The sequence below is a fragment of the Triplophysa rosa genome, linkage group LG23 (genome assembly GCF_024868665.1).
Source record: "Triplophysa rosa linkage group LG23, Trosa_1v2, whole genome shotgun sequence".
Lineage (NCBI taxonomy): Eukaryota > Metazoa > Chordata > Actinopteri > Cypriniformes > Nemacheilidae > Triplophysa > Triplophysa rosa.
Window position 1 is genome coordinate 8847642 of NC_079912.1, and position 18102 is coordinate 8865743.

The 18102-nt window shown below is 36.5% G+C and overlaps 1 protein-coding gene across 1 annotated transcript; it reads right to left on the minus strand.

Moving 5' to 3' along the window:
* Positions 1–724: 724 nt before the first annotated feature.
* On the minus strand, positions 725–18098 carry cul2 (cullin 2). Its single transcript, XM_057322214.1, has 21 exons — positions 17918–18098; positions 16417–16554; positions 15833–15935; positions 15652–15746; positions 14622–14727; positions 14398–14480; positions 11788–11884; positions 10958–11068; positions 10651–10813; positions 9598–9722; positions 9399–9506; positions 7875–7934; positions 7516–7644; positions 6836–6922; positions 6501–6653; positions 6339–6416; positions 6132–6198; positions 4775–4977; positions 3786–3887; positions 3577–3693; positions 725–1417 (listed from the first exon to the last, which is right to left on the minus strand). Exons 2-21 carry the CDS (start codon positions 16533–16535, stop codon positions 1286–1288), a joined length of 2238 nt encoding a protein of 745 aa, XP_057178197.1. The 5' UTR covers positions 16536–16554; positions 17918–18098; the 3' UTR covers positions 725–1285.
* Positions 18099–18102: the final 4 nt, after the last annotated feature.

The following is an 18102-nucleotide window of genomic DNA, read 5'->3' on the forward strand; positions in this document are numbered from 1 at the left end:
TCTTATTTTTTCCATTTGAATGATTTATATTTCCCCCTTGTGGCAAAAGGGTGAGCCTTTTTATGCAATAACTGCACTCCACTTTGAAGCAATGAATATTCATTGCTCTCTGAAGCATCCAAAGACGTGACATCTGCAATTCTGCAACACTTTGTCTTAAAGTAAGCTGATGTATTCAACAGAAAATGCTTTGCTGACGACACACTGTAGACATGTTGATTTGGTCAGGAATCTCCATATGGGTCTCATTAAAAGTGAATCCACAGCGAGGATTGCTGGATGAGATGATGTGCTCACAAAGAAACCAATAGCTTTCTTCTGAAAACTTCTAGTATACATCAGGTATTTTTTCTTTAACTAATAGAAACAAACAGTATTTTTACAGTATCTATTTCAAACATATTTCACTTATGTATTTAAAAGTAAATGTGTTTGTTTTCATGTATTTTAAAGTAAATGTGTTTGTTTTCATGTATTTTAAAGTAAATGTATTTCAATTTCACAAGCAACATATAAATAACAAATGTCATCATAGTAGAAGTATTATCAGTTTTTTCTTTAAAAAATGTTACTTTAGAAATGTAAATTGTAACTTAAAATGTAACTTATATTTCGCGTAACTCTTTGGTCATATCAGCCGGCAAAACACAAAACAATGATCTTTAATTATAGTATTCTCTAATTATTGATGATTAAGTACTTCTGAAAACATTTACAAAAAAAGAGTGTTTTATTTGTTTATTTGACAAGCAGCAGAATCATGTTTGTCACCTCATAGTTGTATTTATATTTTGAAAGTAAATGCAATTCAGTATACCGGTTTTATTACAATATTTTTTTCACTTTGATACATTAAAAAAGAATACACACAACAACTGCAACGTGAGAAAAAGAAAGCGTGGTTGGTTTTAGGACGTTTCTTAAACATTTGCTCTACGTGATGCGTTCGCTTTCCTTTCTCGCTTACGTTTACGTCTAAAAATGTATTATCCTTTTACGCTGAAGCTATAGGCAATTTTTCTTTCCGTTGACGCACTGGGCGTGGCACTGGTGATGTAAACATCTTAAAATCAGAACAGGGAAGGGATGGGGGATAAAAGAGAGACAGTGTCATATTGTTGATCGCCCAGCTACCCCAGGCTCTTTTCCAAAAGAAGATGGAGCCATTGAGTCCTGTTTCGATCCAATGCTTGAGTGCCGGAGCCAAAGCCGAAAATAAAAGACATGTTTACCGTTCACGCTTTGAAGCGCTTTTTTATTTTCTTTCAATTCAATGAATGTGTTTTTAGGCGACGTAGCTGTACTCGTCCGCAGAGCTCTGGCTTCGCTCGATGTACTGCTTGTCGATAAGAACCTCAATGCACTTCTTGATCATGCTGATACTCGGGTTGAATCTGGCTTTGGATTGGTTAATAACCTGGAGGAACACACATACATGAAAAGAATGGTTTTTAAAACAGTATATTGCACTAATATTATTTCTGTTGACTGCATCAAGTTATCGGCATTAAGCATTTTGGGCTATTTTCTAACACAAAAACTACACTGACTGCATCTCTGTGCTTTTAAAATGTCCCGGCTAACCATTGAGAAATACCTGACGAAACGTCTAATATGTCCTTGCAAACAGTGAATGTGGAGGGTGACCAATGGCTTTCAAGAAGCCTTATTTTATGAAATTATATATTCAATGCATGATTCATTCAAAACAACTTAATTGTACTTTTCGAAGCTTAACAAGAACTGATTACAGTCTACTTGGAAAAAGCAACATAAAAATAATACATATCAGTGCAAATCACACAAGTTCCAAACTACACGAGAGCAAACAAGATTTGGGTGCTGGATGACAGGATCAATTGTTTGATTTAGTAAAGTAACACACTGCAATGAGCTGTACTCTGGATGAAGAGGTGTTTGTCTAAGGTGCTGTTTGATCTGACAAAAAAAAACAGTCAGTTACTTTAATCTGTTACCTAAATCACTTCGCTTGATAAGTAAGGGATAATGTACAGGCAGCCGGTTGTTATCGCAGAAATAAGCCCCGACAGTGTGATCAGGACCCAACATGAAGCGGAGGGTCTTGTATCACACTGAAGGGGCTTAACCCGCTTATTACACGGCTACTTGCCACATGAGAATTTATTTTTTAATTTTTAAAATTTTTACCGAATGCAGACCTTCCGCGAGAAAAAGCCGCTTACTTTCGGTTTAAAGGTAAGAAACGACGTTCAAATCTCACGAACAAGCAATTTGGTTTAATCATTTGTAAATATAATGTCATATATGTTATTCAATGATATATTTATATTTAATTTGTCAAAAAAAAGTCAAAATGAGTTGCTGTATCCCGGTTACCATGTGTTATTAGTTTTGAGAGGTTGTTGTCTGGGAATAACGAACCTGCAAATGTTGCGACTGGCCAATCAGAATCAAGCATTCCAACGAGCCGTGTAATAATAGCCGACAATGTATTTGCATGTATGATTGTTTTCGTAACTAGAGGCAATAAAGAGGTACCAGCAGTGATAGAATTTTGTAATGTTCCTCTTTTCATTAATAATGAACAGTTGAAAAAAAACGGATATGGGTTTTTTAATGCCCAATACATTGGCCAATATGAGGCTGGTACTACACAACTGAAGTTACAGTAAATTGAAGACATACAGAAAATTGGAAAATAACTAAATGTTATTAATTAACAGATTGCCGTTAACAATTATTGTGCATTATGTGCTTAGTTAGCAGCATGTAGTTTAAAATAAAAAAATACAGGTATTTAGATGTATTATTATTATTATTATTATTAACACATTATTATTATTTACACAAATCTCAGAACCAAGCCCTAATGCATTATAGACCACTTTGGAAAACATAAACAATCAAACCAAATCAAAATGTTCAACGAATATCCTTAAGATTGAATTATTTATACATAAAGATTTATAATATATAATCCAATACTTAAAGGAGTAGTTCACTTTAAAATAAGCCCCCACTGACTTTGCATAGTCATTTTTAGTCCTACTTTAAAAATTCCAAATTACGGCAGATCATTTTGGCCATGTCAATATATTGGTCCATCACTAGATATCACCATCCCACTGAATAAAATCTCAACAGCTAAATTCCCTTTGGTCAGCACAAAATAATACATTAAGTTCAACACATGCAGAACATACAGAATGTTAAAAAGATGGAATTCAAGGTAACTATTGCATAAATAGGAAGTATTTTTCTAATTTGGGAATGGGATTTGGTCTGATATACACTGTCGCTGCTTTCTATATCACATGATATTATGTTCATTACCATGTGTAACCTTAAGGTAAGGACTCTTTTAGTCCCCGACTCTGTTCTCAGGCATGTTCTGACAACACTTTATGACAATATCGCCCATTCCCCACATGCTCTTATCTGACTGGGTAGGTATTTGGCTTTCTGTCGTTCCCCCCGGTGCATGTATACCGTACACCTTGAATGCTCTCTTTCACTCATATTTGTGCCTGAAGCAGACACTGAGGATTAAAATCATCATGCTCAAGTGTTCACGGCAGTTTAATGTCATCTCACCTCCTGTATAAGAGCGTTGTGTCTCAAGACTTTCCTGGCTTTCATAATCCTCACTATAGCAGCCTGTAAATACATTTTCCGGTCTTCATCTACGGCGCTTCTCGTCTGTTCCAGTTCCTGTCAAACACAAGACATCACAGAATGTACGCATTTACACACCAAACAAGAGTTTTAATGCTATGAGAACATCTCTGATGTTATCTTAGTACCTGTGGTGTGTCCTTCTGCATTGACGTTGTGATCTTAAACTTCGTTCTTTTACTGGTGAAACTCATAATTAGGGAAAATGTGGATTCAGCCTCGATTTCCTCCTGGAGGTAAAGAGACAACGTGAGTCTATTTACAGTGCATCGTTTACTAAATCATTTACCTGTATTGTGTTTTTCCAAAAAGGAGCGTTCAAAAGTGTTATTTGCTTACACACACAAACACACTTGTGACTTCACATTAATTCTTTATTAATGCAACAACTATGACTATTAATGCAAAAACTGTGTTATTAATGCACTTGGCAACCATGAAAAACCTTAAAGATCAATTCTGTTAAACAGAATTTAAAAAAAAAATGTTATTAACTACATTTCCTAAATAACTGTAATTTATTATTTATAATTGCTATTTATTAGGGCTGTCAAACGATTAATTGCGATTAATCGCATCCAGAATAAAAGTCTGTGTTTATATAATGTGTGTCTGTGTACTACTGTGCATATTAATTTTGTACTTATAAACACATACATGTACATAAACATGTATATATTTATTTATTTATGTTTATATATTTATTTATATTTGCCAATCATTTAAATTATATTTAAATGTTTATTAATATTTATATTTTATTTTTTCTTAAATAAATGTGTATGTTTTTATTAATACAAAATTAATATGCACAGTACACACATACATTATGTAAACCCAAACTTTCATTCTGGATGCGATTAATCGTGATGAATCGTTTGACAGCCCTACTATTTATGCATTATACAAGTTATTTATTTATATTATTTATGTGTTACAAATGTTTGGGGGCTTAAAGGGGTTTAATGCACATAAAGATCACCGTAAGATATGGCCTCTCATGGCTCATTGCTTTATAGACCAAGTGCTAAACAAGTATACTGTAATCCGACTGTAAACAAGTTCCTGTATTTATCATCATAATGATACACAAATGTCTTCTATCCTCCCATCTTACTTTTTGCGAGTCGTGGCTGATCATCTTGACGTCCAGTAGAGACTTGATGGTCTTCTGTAGCTCTTTCTCATTCATCTGTGTGCTGTCCTGCAGTTCCTTGTAGCTCACAGTCTCGCCGTTGTTGAACGCCAGCAGCACTGCCATCTGATAGGTGGTCACCACAGCCACGTACGGTTTTGACAGATAGTTCATCTTCACCTCACCTGAGACACAAGAGACTCTCTCTTCTACAAATAATCTTCGACAAATAACAAGTGGACAGTATATAAAAAAACAATATTTAGACACATTTCATTTATGCATGGCGCCTCCAACAAACGTAGACAACGACATATCAAAGCATGCTAAATAAAGTTCAAGCAATTCACAGAAAGATGTTTGCTAAAACAAATTATACAATACTGTTACTGTTGCATATGAAGATGAGAAGAATTTGGTCACTTTCTGGTTGTCCACATTTAAAGGAGCAACCAACGGCTCACTCCACCGCTCAACACTCCCTTTCAAAGAACTATGGTGGCTGACACAGGACTAAGATGTCGCCATGTTTTCGCTTTTTTGCTGAAGGAGATGACGTATTTACGAAACACACTCTGTAGAGCAGTTTGTCCGTTTAGGGCTACTGTAGAAACAACATGGTGGTTTCCATGTAAGGGGACCCGCGGTGTATGTAGACAGAAATAGCTCATTCTAAGGTAATAAAAACACAACGCTGCATTATGTAAGGTCTTTATACACCTCTGAAGACATAGTTATGTATATTATATTGCATTTCTGTCAATACATCCTCCCAAAAATTACACACTGGACCTTTAATGTAATGATACCGATGCTAGGACACCTTGACTTTTTATATTCACTATAATGCCATTGCTGTTTATGAAGTGTGTAGTTAGGTATACAAAGCCTTTGTTTGTAGGCGCCAACTAGTTTGATTTAGTGCGTTTCTTATCCAATAAAATTTCACTCATTTTCAAGTGTTGAAATACTTTTGCACATCAGTAAGTGTGTGTGACTGCACGTTGCTTGTGCCGCTCTGGGTATTTTGTCACACTTGAATAATAATCCGAGTCTTACTGCTGAACCGTGTTAAGGATTTTCCGCGCTTGTGTAGGAATGCCAGGTTCGGCTAATCTGACTATCACCACACCAGCCAACATCTCACGCCCACCAGATCCTACACTCAACGCTTCAAAATTAGAAACGCAGCTAGCAGGAAGTCAAATGAAATCCGATTACAATTTAAAGTATGCCGGCATCACGTAAATAATATGATATTTAGTTAGTACCGACTGAGGTTTAATGTCTTGATGTCAGTTATGAAAGTGTGTTTTCTCTGTCTGATGCGTGACGTTACCTGTACAGAGATAGTGCAGCCACGTTAACTTTCTTCCACTGAAGTGCTGGTTATAAAACAACTCGAACTGCAGAAAGAAAACATCAGTCATCTACGTTATAACCAAATGAAAGAGGATTTGACATGTTCAGCTCTCAGGACATGAAGAGCACTTAAATTCTCTAATCGTGACATCAGATTATGGGGCATGTTGCCATGGCGGCTCACCATTTGTACGCTCTTCTCTAGCTCCTGTGGTATGGCGAATGTGGATGAGGGAACGTGTGTGAGTGGCCAAGCACCCGCCTGAAACACATACAGTCACATGAAAGTATAACGTATACACAGAAATCCAGAAAATCCCCCTTATTACACAATATCTACCCTCACCTGTAATACGTAAATCTGAAAGCTGATGCCCAGGTCCACTACGGTCTCCTGGGTTTTAATAAAGTTGTTGAATTTGTTGTTGAGGTCCGTGCTGACGCTCATATCGGTGTACATTCTGTGCAGTTTGCTTGTAAACTCATAGCCACACGCTTGCTGCGAGCCACAGGAGAAAAGAAATAAAGACAGAAAAGAGAGAATGAAGAGCTTTCATCACACCAAACCCATCATCAGTGTTGTGTGTGGTTACACATAATGATAAAGCTGTGGCGCCCAGAGCGAGAGAACACTAGATTATGTGGGACGAGTCAGGTCTGTGTGTGCGTAGCCTGTTTTACCTTCAGCTTGTTGATCATGGCCTCTTCTGAATCCATGGATAACGAAAGTCCGTGTATTAACCGCTTTGCGAGCATTCTGGCATAAAACTGAGAGAGGAACGAGAGAAAAAAAATGTGTCAGCGCTTTCCTACAGTATGTATCCTAACCAAAACATACATGCAACCTTAATGATACAAATTACAGAGCCTGTGACATGGATTGAAAAATTTAGGCAAATGTTGATGTACTTCCTGCTCAAACAGGAAGTCAAAAGCCAGCGGCTTGTAGTTTGAATCTCAGCCACAAACTATGGTTTGCTACTGCTAGCTGGATGCAGTTGGTCTTTCTAGATAAGGGGAGGCAACAAAAATCAGTTTTGAGGATGAAGGTCTGACAAGTAGCCATGTTGACGTCATTCTAATTCGGCTCATTTTTCCGAAGCGACAGAAAAATCAGCATTTGATCGGATTCAGCAAAGAACCACTGCACCAAACAGCCAAAGGCCTTAAGATATTGCTCATGGATTCAAATCCATAATGAACACCAACGTGTTAAACCTTGGCGCTTATCCGGATTACACAAGTTTGAATCTAGTTTGCAACATCCCTTGTCATCTACTCCTTTACGCTCTGCAATTTTCCACTGTAAATGTGCATTACGGCAACAAAAAGTCTAAAAATAATCTGCAAATCCTCATTACCTTCTGAAACACGTCTTTGTCGTCAATGTACTTGAAGACTGTGATGAAGCTGGTCAGTTTGTCCTCCACTTCATTCTCAGTCATTCCCTTTGCAGATTTCTTCAGCAGATTGTCACAGTACTTGGCCAGCTGTGCCACAGTATGAGAAAAATATGAACGTTATGTTGTATGTGTGCGTTTCATCATTTCGATGTAGCTTGTTTGTTTGTTCTAAGCCATACCAGCTTCCATGACTATTGTCATGGCGAGAAAAACTTTGTCCACATTATATTAGCTTTTTATATATATACCTGTATATATATATATATATAAACATTTTCTCGTTTTGAGGTAGCAATAGATAAACAGTGAATACATACCAGTTCAGGAGCTTTGCAGATGGATTTGGGCTCTCTGTAGTTCACTACTGAAGTCAATGCCTGGAACAGAAATCAACAATAAAATCGTCAGTACGCATAAAAAACACATACCTGTGTGAACCCAAGGCCAAAGCACCCTGACTCACACATGCCCCCTACTGGACAACAGGGAGAATGGATTAAAGATTGAATTTCCTAAACTAAAATAATATATGTGGTTTAGTGAATATGAGTATCACAAAAATAAACAGTTATATTAACTTAATAAAATGTTTTTAAATCATTTAACAGATTTTTTCAGTGGGAGATATTAAAAAATGTATTAAAAGTCCAACAGTTAATTTCTCTAAAAGCTTATTTAATGAAAAAAAAGTATTTAATTAACAAATTATATTTTTAATATACACTTAATATTTTTGGTGAATAGAAATATTTGAATCACTAATATTTACTTAATTTTATCACATTCACGCAATTTAAACAGTATATTTCATTGATTTCACAGATTTAAAATTTACTCCATTTTTTGTGTAAATTGTTTCGTGTAAAATAACCCTTAAACTTTTTAGAGTGTGAGCAAGCCATTTTTCCAACATAAGTCCATAGAAACACTACAAACAAGCTGCTTTTGTGTGAAAATCTGTAGAGCATTAAGAACAGTAAGTGTGTGCCTGATTATGCATACTTTCCTATATATTACGAGAAATGAGATGGCAACCGAGTAGCATATCCAAACACGCAGCTGGCAAAAAATACCCAGATGCCATATTGCACCTGCAGAGTTTCTGGCACAAAGGAGCTTTCAGAATCAAACATGACGACTCTAGTATGTTTAGAAATGTATTCACACCAATCACCTGCTTACTGATCAGTATGTACTAAATGAACGGTCAAAAAGTCACCACTACACACCCAATGCAGTACATACTGTCACGATACACAGACGGAGGCATTATGTTTCTCTTGGGTTGCTTTCTTTTAAGGTAAGAGAGTATGAGAAGACAGGTCTAAACACATGTACTGCAGACACACCTTCAGCTATTACACACACTGCATTATAGCTGCTTACAACTGCAATAAATGTCAAAAGTTATGCCGTCAAACATAGCATTAAAAAACATCAAAGCTTGATTTAGAGACAGCCTCTGAATTCTTCCAGACATGTAGAAAATTCCCCGGTAATTAATTTGAATATGGTAATCATTCAAAACCACGCTATTACCTTCTGATATCAATGCACAACCTTGTTGCAAAACACAAAAGAAGATATTTTGAAGAATGTTGGTAACTGAACCATGGCAGTAACCATTCACTTCTATTGTATATACACAAAACCAATGCAAGTCAATGGGTACCGCCATGGGTCGGTTTCCAACATTCTTCAAAATATCTTCTTTTGTGTTCTGCAAAAGAAAGAAAATCATACAGGGTGAGTAAATGATGACATCATTTTTGGGTGAACTGTCCCTTTAAGTAAAAAGTACTTGTAAATCCTTTAGAAACAGAGTTGAAATGGAAGTGTACCTTATCAAGAGCACTCATGAAGTGTTGGTCCCCATTTAACACCGTGTTAATCAACTGAACGAATTTACTGTGAACCTCTAACACAGACTCCACAAACTGGGTTGGCATCTGCAGGACAAAGAAAAAAAATAACTCGATGAAAAATAACATTTTTAGATTTATTATATGGTTACTTTATTTAATGGTTACTGTCACTTACATTTTCCTGAGAAAGGTTACTTGTGGCTCTGAGTCCCTCATCGTGGATGTGAACCTGGAGCTCCTGTATCATGTGAGGTAAGCCGCTGGACACGGCCCGCAGTAGCGTGTACATATTCGCCATGTCTAAATGCAAACACACCAAAGATTAAATAAGAAAATAGCTTTAAAATTGTTTTAATTGTAGGTGACATGTATCACGGTTTGTGTTTTATCTTTACATGTATGCATTTGGCAGATGCTTTTATCCCAAGTGACTTGCGGTACCTTTAAAGTCCCCCTGTGGTCAATAATTTAATCCCTTAAAGTCACCATGAAATCAAAAGGGAAACACAGTGTTGCAGTTTTATTCATTTGCACTTGCAATCTTTAATCAAAAAACATTAAGCTCCTCTTCCCCTCTCAACAACAACTCTTCACCACATAAGAAACAAAAAAGGGGTAGGACATGAATATGCAAATTAGCTCCGCCTCCACTAAGTCACACTTGGCAGTCCAGACGCTGCTAAAACTGAAATTGAAACTGAGAGCTGACACAGCAGAGCAGAGATCATTTTTGCCCGAATCTATGATCCATCTTTGCATATTCATGCCTCAAACTGCTGATCCACAGGGGGTTAAATGAGTTGATGTGATTGGTTACAGGTTTGTGACCTCACAAACCAGGGCAGTTTCAAACAGTATTCTTTAAAATGTCTTTGTTAAACTTTAGTTTTATGAAGAAAATACTCAGCAATGGTTTAAAATTATAAACTTGCACATGGTTTGTCTTACAGCACATTTAAAAACACCACATAAACATATAAACAACTTTAAAAACTTGACTTTCACCACAGGGGCTCTTTAAAGCATACATTTTACCAGTTTGTTTAGTTCATTGGGATTCGACCCTTCAACCAATTTAACTAATTCACAAATAATTGTAAATAAATAATTTTGCCAGCATACACTGCCAATTACTGGTACAAATCAATAAAATAGGCACTGAAAGAAATACTACAAACACATGCAAAACAAAACTGAAAGTTCACACATAGAGCTGTAAATGTCTGACCTTCTCTCTTCTCCTGTCTGATGATATTTTGACACTCTCCGTGCAGAAACTGCAGGTGATCGGCCACCATCCTCTGCTGACATTCATGAATGACTTTGGCGTAAGAGCTGGGGTGAAGGTACTTCCGACATCTCACCTCCTCGTCCTTCAACCGACCTAAAACCTGCAGCCACAAAAACAGTGCATCTCAAATAGGTCGTAAAGTAAATTCAACTGTGGTCTTTATGTGACCAGAACAGCACAAAAACTTTTTCCAATAATTAAAACATCATAAACAAGTCCAGGATATACTGTGTTGTCATCTTACCTTCTCCATATATTGAGAGCAGTTGGACTCCTGCAGTAGATTTGAAGCTTCCTGTTTGTAATACTCGCCGGTTTTGGTCAAAAACGGCCCCTCAAAGATTTCTTGATAAAACTGGAATGAAAGAAATGTGTGTGTGGTCTCCACAATGAAATTCGAGATAAACAAACTCCAATTTGATTATATCTTTACTATATGCTCTGCAAAGAAGTTAAAGAGGTGATATGACACGGCTGAAACGAATATTATGGTTTGTTTTAGATGTAATGTAATGTGTAAACACGATTAAAGGTTCAAAAACGCTGTATTTTCCACATACCTTGCATGTTTGTATCTCCTCTTTGCTCCGCCTCTCTGAAACGTGTGGATTTTTTACAAAGCTCATCGCTCTGAAAAGCGAGGTGTGCTATGATTGGCCAGTTAACCAGTGCGTAGTGATTGGACTGAAATGTAACGCCTCTTACCATATTTGAACATCAGGTTCCAAAGCAACTTTACTGACAGGTACGCCCACTTTACTTGCGTATACATTTGGGTGGTCTTATTCAAATCATACCACGAACTGACGTGGATTTGTGGGGGTGTGGTTACATGAGGCAGGTCTGGCTGAGCATTCACTTTTAGATAGAATTCATCTTTTGTTCCGACACTTTAATTTTTGCATTTTAACATGTCTAATACATCCATGGGCAATTTATAACGCACCAAAAACACAGAAAAACATGTCTTCGCGCCATATGACCCCTTTAAAATGTGACAAGGCAAAACCTTCAAGGATTGTTTGACTTTGAATAATTATTCAATACATCATTGTCATCTGATCTGTCGCTCACCTTTAGAGGAAACTTTTTCTTGTACTGTTCAACATGAACAAAGGAGTTGATAACCCCATGGATTACTTTCTGATTCGGGTCCTCTCCACATCGGTCGCTATGGAAACAACATCAAAACTAAAAAAAACAGCAGATGTATATGGGCCATTTTACAGAATTGGTGCAAAATCAGAGTTGGAAACATATTGAACTTTCTTTTTTTTTCAGAATTTTTCTATAGATGCAAATTGTATTATATCAAATGTACACATTTCTAGTAATTGTGCAGTTAATGTTCATATTGTAATTTCAGAAAGTTTTGAAATATTCTTCCTCTCCCCAGATTTTGTCACTACCGAAACACAATAATATATAATTTAATAAGAAGGATGATATTTAAATATTAAGATTTTTGTTTAAATATCTACTTTTTAAAAAATGTTTTCACATTTAAATCAATAACATTTACAATTTTAACAATATTTCAAGTGTAATTTATGAGATTTGTTGTATTTTGAATCCAATCTTTCTTTGTAAACGGCATAAAATTGATCATACCGATTTCAAAGTTAAGGATTCATTAGAACCAATATTCACTGAACCAAACACTATCATAACATCTTAGTTGATAATTTTATATACTTTATTTTTGACAAAACATCCCATGTTTCGGTCGTGACACACACATTTTCAGTAGCGATGGTAATGTTTTGGTAGTGATAACTATTTAATTTGCACAGCTGAATCAGACTTTCAACATTTTATATTAATACAAATAACTAACTATGTTGCACATACGCAGCCAGCACATATAGCAGAAACACATCTGACAGTAAATATCTAATAGAAAACCTACAGCTCACATACTATATCACTACTAAAACATACTAAAATACTAATGATTTGCATAACTGTACGGAGTTTTGTTTATTTCCCCAAATAAAGGATAAAGTGTTCCTTTTTGTCACTACCGAAACAATGATACCCAGTGATACGTTTCAGTCGTGACTGTTTCGGTAGTGACAATTTTTGAATACTTTTGAGCCAAGCTCAAAGATGCTAATCAGCACATGGTTAGCAAGTACAGTTCTGAACAGATGTACACATATAAAAACTACATTTTATGGAATAACGCCCCAAAAAGTTTGCTTAATTGCAGAAAAAAGATGTTCGGTAGTGACGTTCCTTAAAGTTAGACACAGATTTTTTTACTTTTGAACATATTTACTTCAAAATGATAAGAGCGATCTACTCAGCATGTAGATTTTAGAAAGAGGGACACAGTAATAATTCTTGATAAAAAATGTAGGGCTGTGGCTAAAATCAGTCTCATGGACTAAAACATACACTGTTTCGGTAGTGACATGAAAATCTGGGACACATTTTTTACATAGAGTTTAATAATTTAAAAATAAAATAAATATCTTTTTGAACTTCACTTTTTAAAAAACATCAAAACTATATATTAAAAAAATGAAAAACAAAAATGAAAAAACCTTTTTAATACAATTTTCATAAATTGATCAAATGTTTGATTTAAAAATGTATTACTAAATGCTGAAATTAACATAAACAAAGATGAATAAATGCTGTAGAACTATTGCTCACTGTTAGTTCATGTTAGCTAATGCATTTGTTATTATACATTAATGCATAGTTAACAAATACAACCTTACAGTAAAGTTTAACTGAAAAGTCTAGTGTTTTGTTCCTTTTGTACCATACACCTCATATTTTGATTTAATTAACCTGAAGAAGGTAAACTATATAAATATACGCCCCTGGTCATCACTCTTAGCTAGGTTTGGGAATCGTTTCAATTTTATCGATTCCGATTCCAATTCTGATTCTGCTTATCGATTTCAATTCTTATCGATTCCCAGTTTCGATTCCACAGTTGAAGTAAAACATTTAGATATCAACCTGTATGGTCATTTAGTCTGCTTATTGACTTGTTTGCAAAATATATATATATATTTATGAGCACCGTTTTGTGTATATTTACACATAGAAACACACCTTTTCTGATTTATTACAATTTGTATTATCATAGTTGAACTACATCATGGTTAAACTGCAGTTACTATAATGCAACTATGGTTAATTTGTGATTCCTGTGCTTTAATGCAAATTCTATAGCTAAACTATGCTTACTATAGTAAAAAATATCGATAATTTTCATAAGGGCTTTTATTGAGATATCAGCAGATCATGCAACGCATGTACTTTTCTGAGGAATTGATAAGAGGAATTCAAATTTTAATCTCAAGTATCCGATTCCTATTCCTTTCGATTCCGATCCGATTCCTAGCCTTTCGATTCCGATTCCAAATTGGAATTGATTTTCGATTCCCAACCCTACTCTTAGCCACTGTATATCCGGGTGGATGTAGTTTACAAATCCTCATCATTTACATCACATCATTTCCATGTGCTCCACAGACAGACCAGACTCGTGCCAACATGTGTAATGTTTTCTGAGGTGTAAAACTTTAAAACATCTTTTAAATGTTTATTCATGTTGCATTTTTTAAAACAGAGAAACAAGTTAAAATGATCTTTTATAACTGACAGCAGACAAAAGCTGACAGCTGATTTATAAAATCATACTAAACTCTCAGTGTCACCTACTTTTTGATCTCCTTTAACAGCATTCCAATCAGCATTGGCTGAAGCGGCTCGATCATTAACTTCCGCCACATGTCAAGTGCAAGCTGAGAGCACAACACAAAAACATAACATTGTTTATAAATGTCTATGTTAAAAAATAGCACACAGAATACAACATACACAGCAAACACACAAAACAACCCACATCAAAAACATCACTATTCTCTAAAATGAACTCTGCATACCTCTCCGATCTCCATTAAAGGCTCATTCATATCCACCCCTCCATAACCGTACTGCAAATCTGCTTCAGTCAGCTTGTTCTTCTTTATAAACTGCGTGTTAAGGTACCTGCGGAAAACACCACCAAAACATCTAACTAATCAAGCGTTGTTGTTGTTGTTGTTTTTAGATGAATGTGTGTGTATGTGGATGCACAGGCCGCGGGTGACGTCAATTCAATAGCTGCTTGTTTTCGCAGCTGACAGAGATCAGTGGGACAGTGGAGGCATCAGTCCAGCATGATGAAATCAAGCAGAAACGAACCTTGGCGACGCATGCCGGAAAAAAAATAGCTTGAGCTCTCAATGGAGCGCATTAAACTCAACCTTTACGATCAGCAATAGTAATAAGCATTCAAACGGCTTAAAAATGAAACTCAAAAAAACATGACATCACAACAAAGTCCTTCCAATATGCTCCATATTCCCTTTTACATACTTAGCTATTGCACAATCACGTCTTACCATTTCAATCCATTGTCAAGTAATATCACAGTTAGACTGACTTTGGGAGTAGTCATTATGACTTAATATTACTATCAAAACTGCTTAATATTATTATTAAAAAGTCCTACTGAAAACATCTCATTAGTTTAGCCAGAGGTTGACAGGCATTGATAGGCACAAGCACCACAGACCACAGTGTTTACAAAATTGCAAACTTCCATCTTTAAAGGATTAGTTCACCTTCAAAATTAAAATTCAGTCATAATTTACTCACCCTGTTGTCATTTTAAACTTGTGTGATTTTCAGAACAAAATGTTGGTAACCAAAAAATCGTTGGTCCCCATTTGCGTTTGACTATTGTATGGACAAACAGACTTCTGTTCCCAACATTTTTCAGAATATCTTCTTTTGTGTTTTGCAGAAGAAAGTCATACAGGTTTGAAATGCAAGATGGCGTGTATATAATGACATAATTTTCATGTTGAAGGTGAACTATTCCTTTAATGTTCTCCCCCTAATCCCTGTCAAAAGTGCAGCTGGACGTACCTGTATAAGCAATCCATGTATTCAGCACCTTTGCTGTATTCTTCCCAGTATCTGTGATACATCACCAAAACCTTTTCCTCTGACTCCAGCACTCTCTGAAAGAGACACAACACAATATTCATGTGCATGTCATCTCCCATCAGAAACACTGGCCTGAGCCATGAACATCTCCTGTGCTTACCTTGAACAACTGTCGGACATGATTTTCAAGAAAAACCTTTGTCTCAGTGTACAATCTTTCACCCAGAGGTTCAGGGTATGCAACACAAAGTGCATATATGTCACTGGAGATGGTGTTAAGGAGATTCACAAATTTAAAAAGAAGAAACACGGATAAAACATTAAAAAATAGATGCTGACATTTTGCAAAAATATCTGAGCAGTGTCTGCCTGTTTAAAAAGTTGTTATCACTATTCTAGAGTGTCGTGGGTGGTTCCCAGGCCACGGCCATACGGTTGCTAAGGTGCTCTAATGAGTTGCTATGGGGTTGCCATTGTGTTCCGGGTGCCTTCATTCTGGCCAAAATCAAAAAAGCTTTTATTTTCTTTGTTTGAAACACTATAAATACTTTTTTAATTTTTATTGAGGAGACGCTAATAAAGTAAGACACTACATGATACAAGGAAGAAACGTCTTTCTTGAGTATGCTAAAATATAACATTTTAAGGAACAAAAATTGGAACAAGCAAGGAGGAATGAACTGTTTCTTTGCTTGGTATCATCTAAACCAGGACAGATGCGTCTCGATAAGAGCGAAAGGATACGAAAAGCGGTCATTCCATGTCGCCCTCTCCACGTAATCGAGCATGACAACGGCCCTGATTGTCGTAAGGAGCTTGTTCCATGTCTCATCGAAATCCACCACCCGTGGTTTTAATGACATGGTGTGGCTTCGGCTTTAACTGGGAAAAAGACAAAGGAAAGAATAGGTAACATTCGATTTAGGGTCTTCTCCAAACAATCAAAAGAATCGGCATAACTTCCATTACATTTTAAGAATTTAAGCATTTTATTCAAAGTGCTTTGAAGTGCATTCAAGGTACAATGTATGTAATATGTGTTCCCTGGGAATTACTTTTCCAGTCATTCATGATGGAAAAAGCACTCGCAAAGAACTGTTTCTAGGCATCAAAAACATATTAGAGTTATAGAGAATTCTTTAGGCTGTTTGTTAATATAACTATAACTGTTTGTGTTTGTGTTTGTGTCTGTGTGTGTGTGTGTGTGTGTGTGTGTGTGCGTGTGCGTGTGCGTGTGCGTGTGCGTGTGCGTGTGCGTGTGTGTTCTACACAATTCACTTTCCTACTTTATTTCATATGACGTGACGTTAACAAAAGCTGTTCTCCTAAAGGCTGGCTCCTGTGTTAGACTTCAAATCGCTGCATTAACATAAAATACACTGGTTAGAGAGTCGGACTCGTGACCGGAAGGTTGCCGGTTCGATTCCCAGGGTAACGACTGAGGTGCCCTTGAGCAAGGCACCCTACTTGCTGCAGTGATAGCTGCCCACCGCTCCGGGTGTATGTGTGTTCACCACTTGCTGTGCGTGTGTTCACTACTCTCTGGATGGTCACATTTCGGGTATGGGTCACCATATCTGACTAATAGGTCACTTTCACTTTCACTTATCAGTACCAGTATAAGTAACTAAAGACTCATATCTGTCAGTAACTACATCTGTGTATACAGTCACAATGAAGTCATTTCATTTGACAGGTCTTGTGTATTAGAGAATGAAGTCAGTTGACATGTGTTCAACACGTCTGACCTTCTCTATTAAAAAGTATTAAGACTAACCAACCAATCAGACGTAAGAATTTCTCATAACAAGCTAGAGATCAATAATTGAGTCTACAAAGAGGCAATACTCTTACTGTCAACATCCCACGTACCTGTCATGACACACTTAAGCATAAATAAATCTCAAGCTACATTGAAATCTCCATAAACTCTTTCAAAACAAGGCCCCTTAGTCCAGCCAACCCATTTTACCCCATCAATAAATCCACATCACAAATAAAAATATCAAACTGCAGAGGCCTAGTTGTACAAATCCATGATATGATTTAATGCAAACAGAGGTTGACGGGATATTTTCATGACACCCGACTGAATAACAGCTGCGTGGTCTTGTACACAAAGTATTAAACTGGTGTTTATAAGAGATCTCTAATTGTTTATGACAGATAAAGTGTTACATGAGCAGGAACATGAGCTAACGTCTGTGCTAATAGCAGCGCTTATCGAGCCCACATATACACACACCTGATTTTGCGAAAGCCCTGCTCAAACTGCGGGTCCCGGGCGTCCAGGAGGGTCGGGTGTCTCGGGTGTAGATTGGGGTCTCTTCGGGTCACTATGTCACAGGTGTGGGATTAAAATGAAGCTGTCAGGAACGCTTGACTCCTCTCTCTCTCCTTCTACACCTCTGCCATTGCCTCTCACGGACT